General features: G+C 37.5%; 1 protein-coding gene across 2 annotated transcripts; it reads left to right on the top strand.

Annotated features, from left to right (window-relative positions):
* Positions 1 to 865: 865 nt before the first annotated feature.
* Positions 866 to 23,656, top strand: LOC113018242 (GRB2-associated-binding protein 1-like). 2 transcript variants are annotated; one of them, XM_026161304.2, is made up of 13 exons: positions 866 to 1,490; positions 10,494 to 10,622; positions 11,604 to 11,769; positions 12,674 to 12,869; positions 14,459 to 15,138; positions 17,338 to 17,420; positions 17,556 to 17,665; positions 18,461 to 18,750; positions 19,110 to 19,181; positions 20,633 to 20,729; positions 21,192 to 21,321; positions 21,606 to 21,740; positions 22,031 to 23,656. In XM_026161304.2, the coding sequence occupies exons 1-13, from the start codon at positions 1,416 to 1,418 to the stop codon at positions 22,214 to 22,216; spliced, it is 2,349 nt and encodes a 782-aa protein (XP_026017089.2). In that variant the 5' UTR covers positions 866 to 1,415; the 3' UTR covers positions 22,217 to 23,656. The 2 variants fall into 2 exon arrangements, with proteins under 2 accessions (XP_026017089.2, XP_026017090.2); XM_026161305.2 differs by lacking the exon at positions 866 to 1,490 and adding an exon at positions 7,791 to 7,905.
* Positions 23,657 to 23,974: the final 318 nt, after the last annotated feature.

Below are 23,974 nucleotides of genomic sequence, written 5' to 3' on the forward strand. Positions count from 1 at the left end.
AGAAGTTCATTAAGTTTAAGTTATTTAGGGGTTCAATCTGATTTTTATGTTTAAGGCTTGAAGTGGAGAATTGAAATTAACATAGTCATTTTACTGATCAATACATTTAATTTAGTATTAATTTATTATTGATGACACAATCTTACTTTTGACAATTTCACAAGAGAAGAAATTGAAGAAAGTGGACTTCATCTAGTATTTAGACGGTTTGAGTCTTTCAGCACTGGAGGGTGCTGTAGCCTCTCTTTTACCAATATAATATATTTTAAAGAAGTCTTTAATTTCAAGTGTACTTGGAATTCTGGAAACTGATCAACTTAGGGTTGAGCATAAACCTTAAACAACTTTGAGTGCTCTTTCACACAAGATACCTGGAGATACCAAGTTACATGGATTAATATATAATCATCAATAGACCCCAAGGTTGTTCATAATGGCTGTTGAGCTGTTACTGAATGTGTGCATCTTTTTTAAGTAGAAATTTAAAAGAAACAAATACATGCTGTTGGAGGAAAAAATGTTTTTTTCTTGTTTTGTTGAACACGTTTTCTTTTGTTGATATCAAAGGTCTCGTCTGTCATAGTAGACCCATACTCATGCTTATTATATTTAGAAATCTAATTTATCCATCAGTTTATTCAACTTATGTCCATGCCATGTTCACTTTATATTAAAGTAGACATCTTCCTTTTCCCTTGCACATTTTCCAAAAAAAACTGCATCCATATCCACAGGGGGAGTTTCCTGTTACACAGAGCAGGAGGAGAATGGGAGGAGTGATTAGGAGGAGGAGGGAAAAGAGGGTGGAGAGGAGAGCAGGAATGTCCGAGCTGAGGCATTGTGTTCAGTTATCGCACAACCACAAAAAGCGAGAGAGTGAGAGAAAGGAGGGAGGAGGGAGGGAAGACTGACTGCTGGGAAGTTGAAGCTTTCTCAAAAGGAGGTGTGACTCAGGCGTCGACGGGTGAACAGAAGCTCTTCCATGTGTGGATAGAAACTGCTCAACTGATTTATTACAGCAGGATTTTACTTAAAAACAGACTGGAAACCTTAACTTATTAAAAGTCTGATTGACAAAGTGGAAGCCTGACCTGCACATGTACAGATCAACTGACTGGATCTCAGACTGGTGTGAAGCTTGGATGCCTTGTTTACCGATTTAAAGCCAAAGCAGCTGATCTCAAATCTGGTTGGATTTGATCATTGTTAACAAAAAAGAAGACTTACTGAAAGGACTAATGAACCTATGTGACATTCGATTGGTTAAATGTACTTGACTGTTGGAAATTCATGGTGATCAACTGAATGGTTGCCTGCTTTGACACATTACTGGCATCCTGATCAACTGAGGTCCATCTGATTGGTTAATTGATAATTAAAGAAGCGCTGCTGGAGCCATATTTGTTGGCATCGGGATGAGCGGAGCAGGGGACGTGGTGTGTGAAGGGTGGCTGAGAAAGTCACCCCCAGAGAAAAAACTGAGGCGCTATGTGAGTATTTTATTTGAATTTGAAACACTTGAAAAAATTAAACATACAAAAAACTGTGCATATGTTCTGTATATATATATGACTCATCTTTGTGATGTCCAGTGTGGATATATGAAGTATCCTAAAGCTGTACAAAGATTTTTAATCAGGAGTACAACTGCAGAAGTATTACCAACTGTTCATGGAGGTTTGTCTCTGTAGCATTTAATTAAGTTTAAAGATTTGTCTCAGTTTCATCAGTGTTTACACAGTGAGTCATTTCCTACAGTTACACACTCTTGATTATAAAACAATAAAAAACATCCATCCTAACACAGCTGTCAACTAGACAGGAAGCAACACTGTAATGCTACTTGACTTTGTAGTACCACATTATAAAATACAGAGAATAGTATTTGTAATTCTACAAAACTGTCTATGGTTTACACCATCCTTCACATTAAGACAGCTGAGATAGGCTCCATCACCACCATGACCGTGAACTGGATTTGCAGTTAAGAAAATAAACGAATGGATGAATTTTTATTTCTAAAAAATGAGAATTCAGACATTATTTATTTGACCCCATTCAGAATACAGCTAATACACAAGCTAAATCTAGAGAAAAAGAAAAACAGCTTGATTGTATGCTATATTTTTAGCACAGCTACAATATTTTTACTACAGTTAGCATATTAGCGTGCAAGCTAGCTGTTTGTTTATTTCAGTAAATATGCAGACTTTTAATTACAGCTAGCACAGCAGTCAATATCCTTAAAGTGAAATCTGTAGCTGTTTTGTATTTCGTTAGCTTCATAGCATAATTGCCTAAGTCATTTGACTAAGTCAATGACTTAGGCACTTATGCTATGAAGCTAACGATTTGTATTATATTGTAAGACAATTTATTTTTGAGACCTTTCTCTATAAATTTATGTAAAATGCATACATTGTTACATGAATAAACCCAACAATGTTCATCATTAATCCCATTATCTTTGAAAAAACAAAAACAAAGATGTGACACAGATAAATACCAGCCACTGGTATTAATAAAGTTTATTTAAAACGGATAAAACTCAGTCAACAAGGCTGATCCTTAGCTGATATATTAGCCCTACAAACTGACTGTTATACAACTTGTCATTGGAAACATAACTAACTTAAAGATGAGCTACAAAATTGCTGCAATGTAACTTGTAATCTGATAAACATGCAAAATGAACGAAGTGTACAGTTCTAGCTGCTGTCAAAAGAAACAACTGTTTCTAATTACATGTAAGCCACAAAAATGTTATTTAGCATTTTTCAAATCCCAAACCTGACAACGTGGCACTGTGCCTGTAATGAATACCAGAGACTTGGACCAGTTTTGTTTTTTCCTGTATTCTCCTTCACTATGTAGAATAAGTGGAAGGATGGATTCATGAATTCATGCAAGTTGGTGTGTCCAGTTGCACCACACGCTGCTTTATTCCAGTAAAGAAGCAGCTTAGGCAGTTAGGATCACATGCATGCACCACATATTTGGCATGCCTTACCAGTGAGTTGAGCTAATCTCATCTCTCCGTTCCATATTTTCCCTTGATGTTTTATTCTTTCCATTTCTAAAAAAATGTTTGGTGTGCCTTTCTCTGTGTTTCTCTTTCATTCTTGTGCTCTCTCTTCCTCTCCTATTATCACATGTTTTCCTTTCCTCCTGCCCCGCCCCCTCTGTCTTTGTGTGTGTGCAGCGGAAAGTGAAGGATAATAAAATAGGTCAGAAGAAAAAGTGATAGGAAGTGAAGCTGCCTTCAATACCAGAATATGCTCAGGGAAAGCTGAACAATTTCCAGATTTGAACCAGTAACTTTTTACGTGAGAACACGGGCCCTCTGAAGAAATAGCTGAAGCAGAGCATCACTAAAAGGCCGGGGAAAAGCACAGAGAAACTGTGCCAGCACTAATTAGGCAGACTTCAATATTCTTCTTAGCTGACGTCGATAGACCCATCGCAGCAGGGAACATTTTTTAGGAGGGAACAATCAGATTTCAAAGAAAGTCGAGTGCTGGAGTTGCACTTTCTTACTGCTTGTTTAAAATGAAGGAGACCGTGCAAATCCATTGGAATCAAAGAAGAAGAGCTGGAGGAAAAGGGAAAAGAAGACAAGAGACGAAGACGCAGAGAGGCGAGACGGCAAGAAAAAGAAAGTTGCTCCAAACAGACAGACCATTGTTGAGTCTGTGTATATATTCAGTCATGATGGTATATACAATGAAATGTGTGCAAAGAAGCGCTGCATGGCCAGCTGTGCCTCTAATATCAACACACTCACACTTAAGCACACAAACACACACAGTCCCCTATAATGGAAGAAGCAGACAGTTTGTGTGTGTGTGTTCATGTATAGTGGGTAAAGTTCATGGAGTGTACTTCGTCACACACTCCCTGCTCTGTTGAAAGCTGTGTGTGCGTTATGTAATAAACCAATTACACTCAGCTATGCCTGGTTGGACGATGAGGGCCTTCCTGAAGATTTAGAAGATTTGAAAACACACGAACACACACACACACGTACACAGACACACACACAGCTACACACACACACACACACACACACAAACGAACACACACTCTGGAAGCATACCAGGGATAATGATGACGTAAATTTTGAAACCTTGAGTACAATAACACATGTTTTACACATACACACACACACAGAAGGTCAAACACAGTTGAAGAAAGAGTTGGGTCTGCAGAGGCCCTCCCTTGGATATGTATCACAGTGTGGATACCTCCAAAAGTCCTGCTCTCCATCAGAGCAATGGTGCTCTACAGACAAGTTCAACACCTTGCCTTGAAAAGGTTTGAATGAAGAGCTCTGATTTCATGCGTCCCAGCACCACAGATGCTCAAACACCACTCAGCAGCACCCACAGAGTTGAACGTTACTTAGCCACAGCCTGTAAAGTATGTAGCATTTATGGCACTCGGTAGGATAATGGGATACAATGATCTATCTAAATTGCTGGCGTGAATGGCTCTTATATTTGACATTTATTCCACTCCATTATACGGTTGCATCCGATTAATGCACAGCTGGATGCTACAAGGTCAGTCAGCCATGGTGCACCTGAAATGTTACATTTCACCTCGAGAGCCCTAGAGTTATTCATGATTTCAGTTTTCCAAGTTGAAAAACTATTAACCTATGACTTAAATGAAATACAGCAAAGCCACATAAAAAAAGCTAATTCTGTTTCACTCTAATTTGGGTCCTATACCTAACATTTGTTCAGTGTATGAAACTTTAGGCTTTAAATGGGCAAAGGAGGAAATGTTTTATTTGGAAGCAGATCTGAATCACTGTGTTTACAGCTGTGAGATGGGGCGTTGACCTTAGCTGAGGACATGCTCTCTGGGGCAATTCTAATTTCTTTCTTTTCTCCTTGTTGGTTCTGCTAGTAATATTGAGATCTGGGAATGACATGGACAGTGATGGGAATAACGGCCTTACAAGTAACGGCGTTACGGAGTCACTTTTTTCAGTAACGAGTAATCTAACTAATTACTATTTCTATCGTTACAACGCCGTTGCCGTTACTAACACGAAAATGCGGTATGGTCTCGTTACTATTTGTCAACAAACAGACGGTTGAAGCTGTGTTCAGCTTACCGCATCTTATATCAGTTGCATGGAAGTAGCTGAAAGTAATCTGGACGCTACAGCTTTAAGCAGCTGCACATGCTCCCGCGGACGGCAATCACTTTCAGGTTGACGATTTCTTTTTGGCATAAGAAGTGTAGCTAGTGGACAAAACAACCGCATGAGTTCTATAGCAACATGACATTTGGTTGTTTAGGAAGAGGGGGAAGTTTTAGGAGTGACGGTGAGAGAGAGAGCGAGAGAGAGAGAGAGAGAGAGAGAGAGAGAGAGAGAGAAAGACGGCAGAAAAAGAGAGAGAGCGAGTCTTGAGAAGTTGAGAGATTTGTGATGTTTAGTGTGTTTGCAGTGTGTAGTTAATGTGTTGTCTTGTGTAGTTAATGTGTTGTCTTGTGTAGTTAGTGTGTTGTCTTGTGTAGTTAGTGTGTTGTCTTGTGTAGTTAGTGTGTAGTGCTGTGGATAGTTTTGTTTGTGTGTCAGAACAATGAGGCGACTGCTGTCTCCAGGTAGAAACAGGAGTGATACACCTGCTGCTGTGGACAGAGATTATTGTTTTGGAGTGGCACAAATAATTTGTGTGGCATCTTATTGAATGAAGAACAGCCTGTTGTTCTGTAAATAGTTTGAAATGGTTATTTAGAAAATCAAGGTAAAAGGTAAATGACTGCAAATAACTTTGTTGTTTGCAAAACTTGTGCATATGATTTTAAAATTGACAATTTATATTTGCATTTAAAGTTATGAAATATGATTCATTAAACATGTTTGTGGTTGTTACACTAAAAAAATATAACTTTTTCTGCTCAGATTTTATGTTTTTTGTCTGATTTTAGATCAGTTGTGTTAATACAGTACGTCAAAATGAAAACTTAACTGTAAATTCAGACATGTGAGGTTGTGCTGAAAAGGATGATACCAAACAAGGCAAAGTAAATAGTTTTTAAGGGTGAAATGTGGAGGGAAAATCAAAAGTAGTTAAAAATGGCCAATTGTACCCTGGACCCCAGAGGGCTAAACATTTTTTTTAAAGTAACGTAACAGTTACTTTTCAAGTAATTAATTACTTTTAGAATCTTGTAACTTAGTTACTAACTCAGTTACTCTTTTTAAGAATTAATTACTTTTTCAAAGTAACTTGCCCAACACTGGACATGGGTGACAAGCACCACTAAAAAACGAAGCCAGTGACTGAAGAAAAGGACCACACTGAAATACAGTTAAGGCATATTTATCTGGATTAGAAAGCAAACGTAAACAGGAAAATTACCACCAATTATCTCTTGTAATGTTTTCCTTTGCAATCTAAGCTTAACTTCTTCCCAGCGTGACACTTCAAAGACCATCTGAGGAAATTCTGAACAACTAATAGAATGAAGTTGCTATTGGTCAAAGTCATCGATCCATCCTGGTACCTACTGTTTCACTTCCATAGCACAAAATAATCTTATTTCATCGTATCTTGAAATGAACTGTTTACCCCCCAAACATCAAATTCAAATACTTTCAGAAACAATTTGTTAAATATGCCAGTCAAAAAAAACTTGAAGCTGACTAACATTGCATCATAGAAAGGGACAGTGCGTGGAAGCGGGGCCACCAGTGTTTACATCCTGTTACACGAATCATAAGCCAGGACCTCTATTAGTGGGTTGTAGATGTACACTTCCTTCTGTACAGTCATACAGTTAAAAGGTGCAGTTCAGGAGAAAGAAAACAGTTCCTTCATGAAACTGTTCTCTAGAAGTTTTTTAAAATATATTTTTGAGGAATTGGGTCTGATTTGTGGTAAGAAGTGCTGCTGCTGATGTTTTACATGTAATTTAGTTCTATTATATTTAAAAGAAAGCAGACATCTCCAAAATTTGGCAAATGACACCAAGCTAGATAGATTTTAAAAAAGGACGCCAATGTGTTTCCATTTAAAACCTCTAAAATCTATGAAGGAAACTGAGGAGCCTAGCTTCTTAGCATATTCATTTACAGCTATGTTCAAAATATTATTCATCTAAATTTTGTTTACGTTGAAATAAAGCATTTTAGAATAATTTAGTCAGGTTTTTTTTTTTTAGTTTTTCATAAATGAAACTGTCTGCAAGTGACTGCAAACAAACAGAAAGTGTTTTAAAGTCACATGTTTGCAGTTATGAGAGCTCAGCACTAAAAGGAATGAGAAGATTAGGGATTACAGATGAGAAGATGAGGAACTGAACAGCAGGAATATTGTTATTCAGGTCTGGTGTTAATTTTGGCTTGGAGACAGGATGGAGGAAGTGTTATTTTAGATCCATTGTGCCCTTTTCCTGCTGAGGTCAAAGGTCAAAGAAAGAAACCAAATGAAAGGAGAGGAGGAAAGAAGCTGTTAAAGGAAAAGAGGTTATCTTTATTACTTTAGGTGGATATAAGGCCGCTGCATGGGAGCTGTAGGTGATAGAGAGGAAATGCACAGTGCACAGTGGACATAGGCAACAAACACAGATCAAAGGTAATGCTATAAATGTTTCAGAATAAATGTTGTCCATAGAGGTTACACTTGGGATCTTAAATATAGGCGCAAAAGTATAAACTGGAACAAAGAATATCAGTAATTGTTTGTTAGTGTGTCTATTCTGACCACTGTCTTGGTGATGATAGCAAAGTAGAAGTACAGTTCCAAATAAATAAAATATGTGAGGAAATGTATAATTGGTTGCCATTGTGCTTAAAATTTGATCTTTTTCATCAGATCAGCAACTAAGAGGACGATGAATGGACTGTCCAAATTGTGAAATCAGCAAATGTGGAAAGTAATCTATGTGAGTGAAGAACAGATGTTTCAGAATGCTCTAAATGTTGGTCTTAGACATGTTACTTTCCTACCGTTGGCCTTAGTATAGTAGCCTTAGCATAGTAGCATGCATACCTAATATGGTCATGTTAGCCACACAGCTGGGACTGTGAGCAAAAAGCCCCACCCACCGCCATTCAAGCTTTTTTTTCTTCTTCTGATCAGCAGCCAATCTGAAGAAAGTTGGCTTAAAGAGGAAGGGATAAATAAGAATTGTTTTGAGCTTGGAACCATGCAAACCTACTCTAGAGTACAAGAATAAAAAATAATAACTTAGAAATGAGCACGATAGATTTCCTTTTATTAAGAAGAAAAAAATCTCATATTTGTAAAACCTTACAAAGACATGGAGACAGTCTTATCTCTTGTACTGTGGAACAGAGGAAAGCAAAATGAATGATGCCCTAGACCTGTCACTGCATGGCAGGCATGATGTGGGGTAAATCAAAGTTCAGCTGATCCAATGGATGCAAGAAAAAAGAGGGTGTTTGTAGGCATACAAGTACAAGGATATACTAGCGCAATAAGTAGAAATGCATGTTGACAAACAACCTGCTCACTTTTCCAACCTTCAAAAAAGAACCATTACTACAGGACATCAAATTGTCAGTGAGTCAAGGCAATAATACCAAAGGAAAACTTTTATTCATTTCTGTGATGTCAAGTGAAAAAATCCAAAGCAAAATTAAAAAAGAAAACAGTATTTTACAAACTGGAATAAGAATAGTATTTTTGATACTTTGGTATCTGATTATTGAGAGTCACATCTTTAAAATAAAACAAAACACCAAACACACTTTTTGGCCACTGAAAAAAAATCATGAATATGAAGACAATAATGAAGTGAGTTTTTTCTTCTAATTAAAGTTTTAAATCAAAGTTTTAAATAAAAAAGTCTAAAGAAATGCAATAACTTGGTAGGCAAAATAAGTTATGAACTTGTATAACAAAACCATAGACTGTACATCAAAAATAAATGGGTTTTCTAACAAGACTTCAAAAGTGCTCAGGACCACCTGACAAAATTGAAGGCCAATGATCATAATTTACAAGCCTAAAATCGTTTTTTTTATTTTTTCAGAATCACATGAAACTAATGATCAAGTGTTTATTAAGGGTCGTAAATCACTGTATTTTATTATAATTATATTATTAAATATATTAATTCTTTTAAATTAAAAACATAAATAAACCCAATGAGTCAGTACATAAAATCAAGTCCAAACTGAACACCAATTTAGTTTGACAAACAAACGCTTTCGTACAATGTTGAACTTGTTGAAGTTTGCATGTCAGGTTGTAAAAGAAGTACTTATTGCATAATAACAACATTAAAATTTGATTACCTTTTTATCCCTTTAAAACTAGTGTGTTTCTTAATCTGGTTGCTCCATCATGACTTATTCTAGTAATAGCCTGTGTTACCAGGCACTTAAAAAGGATTTTGCAGGCCATGCTGGTGAGTGATCCAGTCCGCTGCAGCTTGTTCCTGTTACTTTAATTAGAAAGAATCAAAAAGTATTTTCATACTAGTTCTGCCATGTTGCTGCTTTTATCTCCCCAGCACCCAGCAGATCATCAAACAGCTCGAGGGAGACAGTCAATAAACACATGCTCATACTGCCATCTCCCACCGGCATTTCCTGTTCAGCTATTTCCTTTTCCTGTCTGGGTTTGAAGAAAAAAAGGTTGAAATGTGTTTTGCCATTCATTACTGTGCGCTTTGATCAAACAAGCACACAAACACATAAACTCCCGCTGAGGCTCAGGCCCGAGGAGTCCATTTTATTTTGTTGAGAAATAGTTCATGAGGATCAGAAAGAATGGATTTAGCTTGTCAGGCCAACACAAAAACATACACACACACATACTGTATTCAGCCTTTTAAACAGAAGCATAAAACTTGTTCCTGTGTTTTAAATGGCATTTGTTCAACCTTTGTAAGAAAAATCTCAGGTTTCTTTAAACTGAAAACCTGAGCCCTGAATGTGAAACTGTGCATTCACGTGTCCCTGTACTGTTATGAAATTTAAATCCTTATTTATGCTCTGCTTCACACCTTTAAAAAAATATCATGACTTCTCTTTCACACTCTGCCTACACACTAATGGCACAAACGCACTGGTTGTGAGTCATGTCTGAAGTATGAGATGCCTTCCTGTGGATCATTTGTTGGAGACAGACCCTACCTGTAATGCCCAACACCTGATGCCAAACGACCGGAGACAAGTGTCAAACATTTAGCAGTTCAGTGGACGTAGGCGTGTGTGTGATGTTTAGTTAGCATTCAAATTCACTGAAGTGTAAAACTTAGGACATGGAGGAAGACAACAGTATTGCGTTTAATGAGTTTGTGTAACGGAAGAAGGACAGAAAAAAAAAACTTCATATAATCAATAACTCACTCAGGAAGAAGACTGAAGTTCAAAGTCCAAAGTAAAAGTCTCAAAAAGATCTCAGCAGTTGGCACACAGGGGTTGAGTGCTTGCATCTTGTCCTGAGATTATTTTTACACATAAAAACCTTTTTTAGTAATAAATCTTTTACTCTGTCTAGGCCTGGAAGAGGCGCTGGTTTGTGCTGCGAAGCGGTCGACTGAGCGGAGAGCCGGACGTTCTGCAATACTACAAGAACCCGCATTCCCGTCGGCCAATCAGGAACATCAATCTGAATCTGTGCGAACAGGTGAGATGACAGATATATTACTATCTCACCTAATGTTGGATTTATGTCTTTAAACATTTTTTTTTTTGTAAATATGATCTTATTTGCAAAATAAAGAGAGAGTGTGGCAACACAGATTTTGGTAATAAAATCAGTTCCTGAATTTTCTTTATGAGAAAAGAGAAAGTTTCTCTTATTTCAACTTTGACTGATCTTCTTTTCAAGTTTCTTTCTTTGAGCAGTGCAAGACTTGTAGCACAGAACTACTAATTATTAGATTACACCGAATCACACACTGTGAAAGTCACAACACTAACATTGGTTTGGTAATAATACTAAAAAGATTGTGTTGGCATGGCCACACATGTCTTGTGTGCAGCATAAAATGTGATTTATTTAAGGTGGTTTCTGCTGAATGATCTTCCTTTGACACATCGGAACATTGCAGTAAAGTCGAACTTTGATAGTCTGTCCACAGGGGACGAATTCTTGGCGCACAACCTTGGGATTGTCAGAAAATAGATCATTGTTGTGTTCCTGACCTGGTACAATCAATTCAGGTCTGGACATTGGGGACACTTTGATTAAAAATTGCTGTTGGGCCAGTGATCATTAGCATAATGGTTGAATTACTTTGACACGGACTGTGATATTTTGTTTTTGGGAAAGTTTGAAATTACAAATCCGCATGCCTGAGTGTCTTCTAAGATGCAATCCAAACATAGCATGTGTGTTGGGACTCGACGGCCCATAGGGGAAGGTTGACCAAATTTAAATTAGGTATGATTTTTCACTTTTTGAGAGACACAGGGAACTTTATGATCACATCTCATAATTTATTTTTTTTCTTTCAAATTCTTTTTGTTTGTTAAATGCCAATTGAATGTATGTATATCATGTACATAGATACTCAACTATGTAAACACTTACACTTAATAAATCCTAAGGGTTGCTTGACTGTTTGACAGTAACAAGTCTGCTCCATTTCTGCCTCTCCGTCAGGTGGATGCTGGCCTTTCTTTCACAAAAAAGGAGCTAGAGAGCAGCTTTGTTTTTGACCTCAGGACAGAAGAGAGGATCTGGTACTTGGTGGCTGAGTCTGAAGAGGACATGAACCGCTGGGTGACATCCATCTGCCTGCTCTGTGGCTTCAACCCTACTGATGATGGTATGCTAAATATCCAATTATTAGACAAGTGAAAAATGCTCCGTGTACCTTTCTTGTTTTGCATTTGAAGTGGATGTTTGCCTGCGTGGGCTGTGGTTGAGTCAGTGTGAAAAGTAGGAGGAGGAGAGAACATGCATAAAGAAAAGTAGACAAGTATGCCTTCACGATTGTGGCTGCCATTGACTCAGACCTGTACAGCAATACATTTAAACAATATAAATATTATGATATTGTTATAGCAGCTTGCCCTTGTACATTTGAACTTTGTGTTCACACGTGAAATGGATCCTTTGAGTTAAACAGTCTTATTTGTGTTTATAATAGATGGATGTTTTATCAGAGGTTTCATATTCTGAATAAATTTGATATAACAAATATAAATTAGATTTTTTGATATAAATTTGATATGATACAATGCAACAAATCAGTTATTTTTTTCCATATGTTGACTGTAAAATCAATGGTTTCTTTGTAATTAACATAGATCTCTTTAGGATTAAAGTTATAGAAAAAAACATGTAAAAGAGCTTCTGTAAATTCACACATGAAGTAAGTCACCGCTTTACTAAACATCTATTGTAATGCAATATAGTTTTTGCATCATCAATACTGCACCACACTCCAGTTTATTAAGGTTTTCCAATGTTTTGCTCAGATAATCAACAAATGTATGTTAATATATAACATATAAATGATAAATATATTGGTAGCATTTCAATAAAATGCACTTCAGCACAACAGGAAGAATAACAAACTGCTGGTAAAATATGCATTAAAAGTATTGAAGTGGCGTGCCTAATAAACTGACATGACAAATACTGGCTGAGCTTTGGGACCTTTGAACAGATTGTCTATAAGGTTTTTAATTCCTGAATTAGCTGATTTATTTTCTTTCATTGTACAGTTCCAGAAAGACCTCTTGTCTCCTCCTCCACCTCTGCAACATCTATGACCCCAGTCAGTCACACCACCACCACCATCTCTACGATGACAGGGTTAGTCCCACCACCATATGACCCGGTGAGTGTGCGGCACATGGAGCCTGACCGGAATTCAGAGGAGGATTACCTGTGGTTATCACAATGCCAGAGTCACATCAGGTAAATAAATGAACACAAAGATACAATAAGACAAAAAAAGCCTAGTCATTAATGTCTTAAAGCTCATTTTCCCAGCTTAGTCTTAGACCAAACATGTTTTCTAGGAGGTTCAGGCTTAATCCATGCCTGCTAAACTCTACATCTCAATTAAGCTAGATTAAGTTACAATAGGTTACGGCCAGATTTTTTTTCCACCTAAGTCTAAATGATTTCCAACTACTTAGTAAAGGTTATCTGGTGAATTTGTCTGTAAACAATTTAATCCTCTTTTAAGGATAGTTTTAAAATATCATAGAAAGATATTTTTCTGAAGATTTAACTTTAATTAAATAAGCAAACATGTCATAGATGGAATATCTCCAACATGTAGTGGATGGAAAAATCGAGATACAGAACACTTGAAACAAACCTGATGGATATTGTATATATAGTATATTGTATGTATACAATTACAATATTGTTAGGGTTTTCTAACTAGACATCGCGAATGTATGAGGGGACATGATTGTGCAATTGAGGGCCATTGCTCATGAAATGACTTGTCAATAACTGAGTAAAAAAATTCCCAGCTTCATCATCCTTTTCTACTTCAGTGCATTAGGACCATAATCTACAAGTTAATCTTCCATTCAGTATCACTTGAAACTCACGATCGAGACACTAAACTCATCAGGAAACTACTGAAGGTCATAGATTAAGGGATCTTATGGCCATTTTCCCATAGATTTCTATGCACCCAGAAGTCTTTTTGCATTAATTAAGTTATTTAACTTTGAAGGTATACTTAGAATTCCTAATGTGTTAATAAATCCTGTTGTTAGCAATATCATTTAAGGTAACAGAGCAGCGAATTAACTTTAGACGTCTTCTGAAGCCTTTAGAATTTCGCTAAAATTTTAACCTCATAGAAAGATTTGCAGTTTCTGTAAAAACTGAGTTAAAATGCCAAAATGAGTCCAGAATCTATACTTAAACTCTAACAAAACTAATAAAAACACAATGATAGAAAACAGAATTATAAAAGACAGCCTGTCAGATCTGCAAGCTTTGTTTAATATATCTAGTTAGTTTTTGTTTTAGTCATATTATTGCTCAAAACAAAATCCTAAAAATGCAAAAAAAACTTTTCCACTCTGACTCCAGTTCCACTCCAGTTCAGACTAAAGAGAACCAGCTGAAGATAAATCAGCGAAACTACCAGAGTTACAGGTTCAGACGTGTTGACTCTAAGAAAGGGGATTTGAGATTTATCTTGGATCACACCCACGGAAAAGGTTGACTTCATGAAACTTCATGGGAGAGTTCCTCAGAACAGCACAATAAAACCTATTTTCCTCCTCAGTTGGAAAATGTTTGATCTTTCCAGACACGTTTAGTTGTTGAGGTTTGAACCCAAAGCCTTGAGTGGACTATGATGGGAAAAATCAACAATAATTGTAATGCAAAGAAAACCTTTCTATTTTATTCGTCTTTGTTTTTGACCAAAATAAACAGATAAACTATACAACTTAATAAGGAAAAAAAAAAAGAAAAAACAAACTCTTTTTATTCAAGTCTTTTTGTTGATATCTCTCTCTTTCTTTTTGTAGGGCTCCTTTAGGGTCATCCACATCTCTTGAAACTGACTACAATGACAACCTTTACCCGCCTCCCTCTGCAACCTCCTCCTCCTCTTCTTCTTCTTCCTCTCCTTCCCTCCTCCCCAGCAGCCTTCCAAATCCATCCTACTCCTCTTCCTCCTCTTCTTCTGGCTTTAGAGTGGTCCCTTGGACAGTCACTGCAATGTCGAGCCCTCTCAGCCAGTCTTTAGATGCCAGCACAACCCCTGACTCCCAGAATCGAGCTGGCAGACCCCGCTGTCACCCCTCTCCGCATCCCAGAAAGCACTCCCTGGATTTTCACCTTCGTCCAGTAGCAATACCTCTCAGTGATAATGTGCACTCCAATGTGCATCCAAGCACACACTCATCCACCACTAGTGGTTACCAGATCCCACGTCCAGTATGCACTTCACAACCGCCGCCCCCTCGCCGCCCATCTTCTACCCCTAGTGTGGACTCCCTAACCCAAGCAGAGCTTCATGCCTCCACCCCTACTCCTCCTCCGCGCCCACCAAAACCTCCTGGCATTGCAGCCCAAGGAGAAAGCTCAAAGCTTGCCACACTCCCCCGAACTGCCTCAGAGCCAGAGAGGAGGGATGAGAGTGTGGATGGAGGAGGACATCTGCCAAGGAGCAACACCGTCACTACACCAGGATGCATGCATACAAGTAAGGAGACAATACTGTCCTGACATTGATAATTCAAACAAATAATCCTTCAGATTTCAATGCCAAAACCAACATTTCATTCATTAGATTTTTTATTTTTCACACATTCAACAAATCAGATTTAGGGAGTTCTTTAAGGAGCCTTTGAGATGCCAGTTGATGCATTTTATTTCCTCTTGATTAACGTCAATACACACAACACCTGAATATGAATAAACATAATGTGCAAATAACAGACGAGAAGATGTTTCTGTCTGTCTGCAATCTGAGTCCCACTGAGCTGTCAGTTTGAGCTGGCATTGATTACACATGGGTACCTAATCTTTGTACAGAGCCAAAGACAGACAAAATGAACCTGGTAGTTTTCATGTGAACATTTCTTTTCTTCAGTCTTATATAGTGACCAGCAGAAGTCTTGATCTAGTTATCTCTTATCTGGTATCCACATGTTCGGGCTATAACAATAGCTCTAAAAATGTAGTTGTTGTCAAAACAAGTCGACCTTCTGGCTGGTGTGTTCCATGCTGCATTTGGATTCAACCAGGCTCGCTGTTTTTGACATTTTATAGTCCTTGTGCTAAGCCAATCTATAAGTTCTAGCTGTAGAACTAAAGATAAATCAGTGCCAGTGTAAGGCATTGATTTAGCTGCCAAAATGCTTTACCGTGTGTACCATGTTTAGTGGATATTAATCAGCTGTATGTAACTTAGGCTGCAATTTAAAGCAGGATAGGTTTTACACAGCAGGTTCATTAAGGTTTTATTGCTGCTGCAGGAAACTTGTGATGTAAAAGAGACTTTATGAATCTGGAGACTGACAGCGTTGGATGGTAATTCTCAGTTGGTTCTTCAGATCTTTTTGTTTTAATTGCCATTATGCAAACTTGTAATGATCCAGGTTTCATTATGTTTTATTGTAGCTGACTTTTAAAACTAAACAGTTTTAAAATTTGTTGCTCTAAACAAAGTTACTGTGATGTCACTTCTGGATTTGCTGGCTCTTACTTTGAAGGCTTTTGGTGTTTCGAAACCTGATATGAGGAGTGAGATGTAGATATGACTGAAACCCTACGGAAGATTGTGATCTCATGCTTTTTTTTCATCAGTTGAACATAAATTTAATGCTGTATTCAGAGAGATAGAGATAGACCTCCCTTAATTTAACAAACAAGTCAGGCTGTTTTACCACTAATTGCCCTGCTAGTTATTAAAAATAACGCAGCTTTAATGCACGTCACTGGATTCATTTTTCAAACCAGAAGACAATGTTCTTGTTCTTCATGAATTTTATTGAGATAGCATTTTTTTCTACACTTCTAAAACACCAACCACTAACATTTTTACCATTTTACATTTGTCATTAATTTAATCACCAAAGTGTCAGATTCAGAGTAATAATCCCACAAAAGGTGCAAACTAATGAAAACTGGTTCACATGAGAACACCTTCTGGTACCAGATGTGCCTACTTAGTAATATTCAGAGACAAGTTCATGCACATTAATGTTGTACTCAGTTCAATGCTAAATCTTTTTAGGAGGCTGCAATCACTGTTTGCCATCTGATTTTTAAACCTCGTACCTGAGGGAGATTATGCAGAGCTAAGAAGCTTTGTTGTGCAGAGCTAGCAGTTCTGAGGGATTATATTGTTACAGCTGAAACTGTTTGTGCATGATTGCTCCATAATTTGATTCATTAATCAAACGTGAACTTTGCCCAACAACAGCACAAGGAGATTTCTTTTCTTTTGTTTTTTTTAATCCACATTCTCTTTCCAGTTCTATGAAGTTTCCACCATAAAGAAACAGCTGCTTTCAAGTATATCTAAGATAGATTCATGCAAGCTCAGACTTGTTATTTCATGCATGTGGTTGTCCCACCTTCTTAGATTACCCGCCATGCGTATTCAGTTTCACATTTGGTCAAACCCACTGTACAAATGCTGTTTGTGTAAATGCGTGTCAGCAGAAGTCTACGATCTGCAAAGGTATACAAGTAGTTGGCAGTTTACTGGAAGAGCTTTGCCATTGGAAAGAAAATCACTTTCACTTTCACATCTGTAGACAAAAAACAAAAAAAACAACAAAAAAAAAAAAACAGCAAGAAACAAATAAATAGAAAGCCAAAACAAGTTTGTCTGTTATCATTGAACAGAGGATTGAGCTACTCATGGATTTTGTCTCAATACTTTCTGTTTCAGGTAGCGACTCTTCTTACATCCCTCGGTCTTTGTCTGACAGAGCAAGCATGTTTGATTTCAGTGAGAGCTTTAACAGCTATTTTGTAAGTTGAAACCTCCAAAATAAAATAAATGTTAACTTTGAACGACTATTCTATCTTTTATCTCTTTCTGTTTTATCATGGATTTATAATTTTACAATGAAAAACAACCTGCATTCTTGATCCATTCTTTCTCAGTTTAACAAAGGCATGGTCCCTCTGGGTAGTGTCTGTTCTGAAGATGATGATGTGGATGAAAATTATGTTCCCATGAGCGCTGCCACCTCTGAGCCACCGGTTGCACCCAGGTCTGTAAGAATTACGACACGTAAAATAAAGATTTCTTTCTTAAAATCAGCCTCTCAAATTGTCATCTGCATGATGAAGCTGTTTTAGGTCCTCTCTCTTTAAGATCCCACTTCGTGAAATTCCACTTTCTTCTAATAGGCTGCCCCTTACTTTGTAGTACTCAAGTGGATGAATTGGCCAAATCTGGCACATTTACATAGTTCATGAGCCCTTAGTAGACTATCAATCAAAGACGCACAGACACACAAACAACTTAATGTGAAAAAAATACAGGTATGACAATATTTCAAAAACATATTTGTATTGTGTTGAAGAGCTATCAAATGAAGATGAACACAGTTCAAGGTGCAAGGAGTTTATGTAACCTTTATTTAACAAAGCAAGTCATAAAGACTGCTTTGTTAAATAGCAGTCTTTATTAACAAATAAAAGCCTCCCAAGCAAACACACACTGAAAAAAAAACACACACCTGCTGATAAAACACTAACCCCTGGTGGTGGCTTGATGTCAATCAAAATTTTCAGAGAGTTGTTACAAAAGGCACCTTTAATCTTTGGACTAAAACACAAGCTAACATCACCTCACATGTAAGGAACTACTTATAACTATTAGTAACTACTTCCCTCACATGTGCTGTACCAATGTACTAGTAATGTGACGTGACAATAAATTTGATTGATTTGATAAACCTAATGACAGCCAATGCTGTGATGAAAAGAACATCTGGGACATTTGAAATTGGAATTTACAATTCAGTAACGTTAATTTCTGATTAATTTTATTCTTCTTCCAGAGTGCCTCCACCCTCAGACCCCTCTGCCCAGCTCCAAGAAGGCAACTACGTCCCTATGACCCCTCTGACATCTTCATTTCCTACACACCCCACCACTGTCATGACCGACATGGCATCTCTCGGGAGGCAGGTGCCTCCCCCTGCGCACATGGGTTTCCGTAACTCCGCCCTGACTCCCCTTGCTCCTCTCACTCCGCCGCTCAGGAGAAATACCATGAACACTTCTGCTGGAGGCGAACAAGAAGCCGTGCCCCCTCCGATCCACCGCAACCTGAAACCACAACGAAGAGGTTAGCGGAAACTTAGTGGGAAATTAAGTTTTGTGTTAAATTTAGTATCATTCTACTGTGAGAGCTGGAAGCTGTAACAGAGCCTTGATGTAAAAAAAAGAAAAAAAAGAAAAAAAAAGAAAAACTCCTTACCTTGAATTAAATAATGTTCCCTTTAAAATATTTTGTATTTTCAAGCATTTTGGTGATTTGTAAAATTCACCTAAATAACCACAAGCATATTTCTAAGGAAATGAACTAGAGTTTAAAAACCAGATTCTGTCTGTTCATAGTAAGCATTAATGTAGCATTAGCTGAGTTGCTGTTGCAGCACTCTTTGGTAAATGCCATCTGTTTTGCGGTGTTGCGTGTCTCTGCAGGGGTTTGTGCCAATCAGCCGGTAGACAGAAATGAGAGCCAAACTCCTGAGGAGCTGACAAATAAAACAAGAGGTACAAACTACAACACACATTTACATCAACACTTAGTTTTCTCTTGATATTTAAGACAATATTAAAATGATATGGCTGAATAATAATGAAAACAAATAGAAAAATCAAAATTTTGCCAAATATTTAAAATTCTAGATATAAAATATTTGCTAAGCATCAAAAAGTAAACATTTTGCATGATCAGCGAACAGTCCAGCAGAGGTGGAAGACGTAAAAGAAGCTTTAAAAAATGATTCAAAGTGTACAGGTGTAATCACACCAGCAGAAGCTGATGCATCTACTGAAGCAAGTAAATGCAATAAAATATCTGAACCTTAGAAGCCATGAAAAACACTGGTGAAAGGGGCTTTCCATCAGAGCTTCTTGTAATTACTTCCCACTTCATGATTCCTCTTTTTGCTTTTACTCAACTTGTCTTGTTCTGTAAAATCACATTTTGTTGTTTGTGCTGACAACTGATTTTTTTCTTTTAAATTGTGGTTTGAAGACAATACACCCACTTATAAAATGAAACAGTTTTCAAACTTTGACCCTAAGCTTTCTGTTCCTGAAACACTTGGCTGTTTCTCCTCTGTGGTGACTCTTTCTCCCCCCCACCCCCTCAATATCTGTCATTTCATTTTGTTTTAATTATTCACCTGCTCCCACTTTGCTCAACAAGCCTGCACTACAAGAGCACGACAGCCACACACACAGCGACACGAACCAGCTGCTGCTTATAGAAACGTTCACATTAAATTTTAAAGTCTTCACAGTCAGGAAACTGTTTCTGGACACGCAAGGAAAAATCCCCCACCTGATTTTACTTCCTATAAAAACTTTATTCTGTTTTTAATTACAATAATAAACATTAAAAGCCAACATTAAAAGTATTACAAGGATGCTTTGGCACCGTTTACAGTTTTTAGTTGTTTTCAAAGAGTGGTTTGTCCAGATAAAAGCAAAATTTCTGTCAAATTTGTCATATATGTGACTGCTGGCTGGGTCACACATTAGATGGTAATCTGTCTTTGTTTTTTTTCCTCAGCCTGCAGGTCTGCGTCAGCCTGCTTTCAGTTGGTCAATACAGCAATAAAACCATGAAGTACACGTTTTCACTCAAATCACCCAAATTCAACAGCTGAACTGAAAAAAAAGGGGGTTTGAAATGACTCAGCAACTGAGGAAGACAATGAATATATTTAAAAAATCAGACCTCAGGTCTTACTTTTTTATGTTAAACTGTGAAATTTTTCAAACTCGAGGCTTAAAATAAACAATGCAATGCTCTTTTTTTTTTTTACTGCTGACTAAACAGCTCTAATCACAGATATAAAGGAAGGACAAGTGGAAATACAGTTTTCTTGTTCTCATATCCTGAAAACAAGCAGCCCCTATTTGAGCTAAGCCTTACATTATTTCAAACTGTAATAAGTAAAGCCGCCCTTTTCTCCCCATCTTTTGTCACCCAGTAAAACCAGCTCCTCTGGACATCTCTTCAGTGCAGCAGGACTGGCAGGAAGTCCCCCCTCCAGTGCGCTCGCCTGTAACACGGACCTTCACCCGTGGGTATGTTTGTTTGCGTGACATGATCACGTTTACTGCAAGGTCAACAGAAAACTACAGAACACAAATTTACTGCCTGGAATGCTTTCAGAGTAAGAGAGAGGAAGGATGTGTTAATAGCTGAGCAGCAATCTACTGCCACCCTGTGGTGCTTAAGGGTTACTACAAGGACTTTTAGATCATCTTACAACAGCAAGATGTTGTAATTTAAGTTAATAAAAGAAGAATGGAGTAGAATCAGTAAATATAAATACTAATTAACAGTAAGTAGTTACTCTGTAGTAAAAACTACAAAGTAAAAGTTTTCTTTACTCAGCCATCAATAGAATAAATATTGATTGATTTGTCTGACCAACAATCTATAAGTCAGCAAAATTGAGATGAAGTTTTGCTTTAAAAGCAAAAACTACCTAATCTTAAATCATCATGTAAGATTCATTTTATATTTATGTGTTTGTGTGACAGACCCTCCAGTCGTCGGACGGTCACGCCGAGCTCTGCTCACAGCTCTTCACCGTCCTCTGATTCCGATGACCCAGATGACAACTATGTTGCAATGATGACCTCTAGCCTCAGTTTCAGTGCCGGCGAGCAGGTAAAACACACACATCTCCCCTGTTTTGTTCCATTTTTTCACAATGTTCCAACTATTCTTGCTTTCTTTTTCCCCATTTATTCTTCTTCATCTTTTATTCTTATTATATTGAAAACATTTGGCTCATGTTTTGTTATTTAGGGCATTGTTTCCCTTCTTTCTTTGAAATATATTCTAATACCTGATTGTGAGTACCTTCCATCTCTCTATCATGTCTTAACATTTTTTTCTTTCTTCTAGATTTCATAACTCCTTTACTAAACTCTCTACGTTACGGTTTACAGTCTCTGAGACTTATGATGCACCGAGCTTCAGAGGGCGGAGTCAACAGCCCTGTGTTACGACGAGCCAGAGATGACAAGCAGGTGGAGTACCTGGACCTTGACCTCCACACTGGACAATCAACACCAAGCAGACAGGTAAACCATCTCTCGCTGTTTCACTCTGTCATTCCACATGAGTCATAACATTCAATTAAATGTGCTTTTATTTCTTTTACTGTTATACTATATAGCATATGCATTATTTAATTAATAATTTGTCATCAGATATAAATAATACATTTTGACTGTGATCATTTTGTCTGACCACCAGAGGGCACCAATGGATTACTTTCGTTTTTCCGAGTAAATAATCTAAAAAAAACCCCAAAAACCCCAAACTCCCAAAAATCATATAAATCTTTCTCATTGTGTTTCTGTGCAACCAGAAACGCTGCACTGGAGAAGGTTTAACCGGGGGCAGTGAGCACGCTGGAGACGGCGAGGATCAAGCACGAGGCCAGCGTACACGTGTGGACTATGCAGTGGTGGACCCCAAAAGGACCAAGGCCCTGAGGAGCACGCGAGAAGCACGGCATGCCGGGAGGATGTCTACGGAGAAGAATAAATTATGAAAAACGCACAAACACACACACAAAGTTCAAAACGTGCTTCTTATCCAGGAAAAGAATAAATATAACTGCAATCCATTGGTGGACAAAGTGACTGATGGACTGTTATAATCTTAGAATCATTACGTTAATATCAAGTATCTACTTAGGAAAGTATTCACATCCTCAGACTGTTTGGCAGATCTGTTAAAATGAGCTTGGGGCATGCAGGAACCATCTACAGCCCAGTATATCAGCTGATATACATCCCACTGGTAAATATCATATAGGGCTCATATTTAAGTTTCAGCACAGCTAGAAGCCACTTCACTTAAATACACAACAGATTACTCTGGATTTTTTTTTTTTTTTTAACAAAGGTATGTTGATGATGTGAATGCCTTGATTGGCAGGTCTTGCAGTTAGTCATACAAAGCTGTTGTCATTAAAACATGAATATCAGATAGTTTAACTAAGTTATTATATAAAATGTACAGTAGTTTATAGTAACAGTTCCTTTTTTTATTTCCTCTCCACACTACAAAACCACACCACACTACCATATTTTATTATTTAGTTATTTTATATAAAATGAAAAATTTTCCTTGGTTATTAAAACCTTCAAATACCCAGAAATCAAAGTCACATTTGCAGAAATAAAGGACATGACCCTGTTCTCTAAGATGACTTTCAGTGGCAGCGTAGAAACCCTTAGAAAAGGCAAATATTCTTTGAATTTTAGAGTTTAAATCACCAGCAGGCATTTGAAGATAAAAAAAATCTAAAAATAGAAATGTATGTTAAGCAACACAATGTCATATTAATATGCGCGAATGATCTGTCAAAGGATGGTGATGATTCGACACAAAACTGCCCCTTTCAAAACCACAGGTCGACTTGTCAGAGTTTTTGGAAAGCCCGTTTTTACTGAATGGAAAACACCACACTTTGAATAGAAGGCAGGGCAATGAGGAAATGCAGTCTTACTCAGATCCTACATAAGCAAAAAAGAATATAACAGCTGCTTCTCTAGAGCACTGGAACTTCTTCATCTACTTCTATTCAAAACAGGTGACAACATCACTTATTTCTCCAGGGTAGTTTTTGCTGCACCGTAATATAAGTAAGATTTCAGTTTTGCTTTAAATCTACTGAGAAAAACTGTTTGACTTGTTTTGTGCTGTGATATTTTTTTAAGCCAAAAATCTCTGGTGACTTTAATTTTGTATGTCTATGTTAAGTTTCCCTAACAACATGCATTAGTTAGATTTGCTCCTCTGAGGGAGTGATAAACGTGGCGGGAAGTTTGTGTTTTCCTTGTGACTAACACACAGTTATTTTCCAGTGTATTCATCATCGCGATGTGAAGCCTTCTGTCAGATCCTGTCTGTCCAGATGATGGATATAATCTGTTAATGCTGATTTATGTGATCGTAGTAAGAATGGAATAAACACTATACAGCAGGGCCAGGGCCTGGTGTATTTTTCATTCATTTCCAAAGAACACAAAATTGTTCAAAAACTAAAACAGTGTTTTGACAATCAGGAGAAAATAACGACTCACTTTATCAAGTCCAAGTCTCAGTGAGATGCCATGTATTTGTATAATTCAAAGACAAGACACAGACAAAACCAGCGGGTGCACATTTTGCTGTAACCACTGCAGCTCCATATTCTGAAACTTCAAGATTAGCATACATGCTGCCATGATGGTGGCCTATTTTTGGAGTCAGAAGTAATCTTATTTGGATTGGAGGATGGATTAGCAAGCTACCAGCTAAC

Source organism: Astatotilapia calliptera, chromosome 3, assembly GCF_964374335.1.
Source record: "Astatotilapia calliptera chromosome 3, fAstCal68.1, whole genome shotgun sequence".
NCBI lineage: Eukaryota > Metazoa > Chordata > Actinopteri > Cichliformes > Cichlidae > Astatotilapia > Astatotilapia calliptera.

What these genes read in the sequence shown, in the direction of transcription:
- LOC113018242 (XM_026161304.2), top strand. Translation starts at nt 1,416, where the DNA reads ATGAGCGGAGCAGGGGACGTGGTGTGTGAAGGGTGGCTGAGAAAGTCA. An exon ending in AGAAAAAACTGAGGCGCTAT is followed by an intron (nt 1,491 to 10,493) that starts GTGAGTATTTTA and finishes TACTCTGTCTAG; the next exon opens with GCCTGGAAGAGGCGCTGGTT. An exon ending in AGAGCTTTAACAGCTATTTT is followed by an intron (nt 17,421 to 17,555) that starts GTAAGTTGAAAC and finishes ATTCTTTCTCAG; the next exon opens with TTTAACAAAGGCATGGTCCC.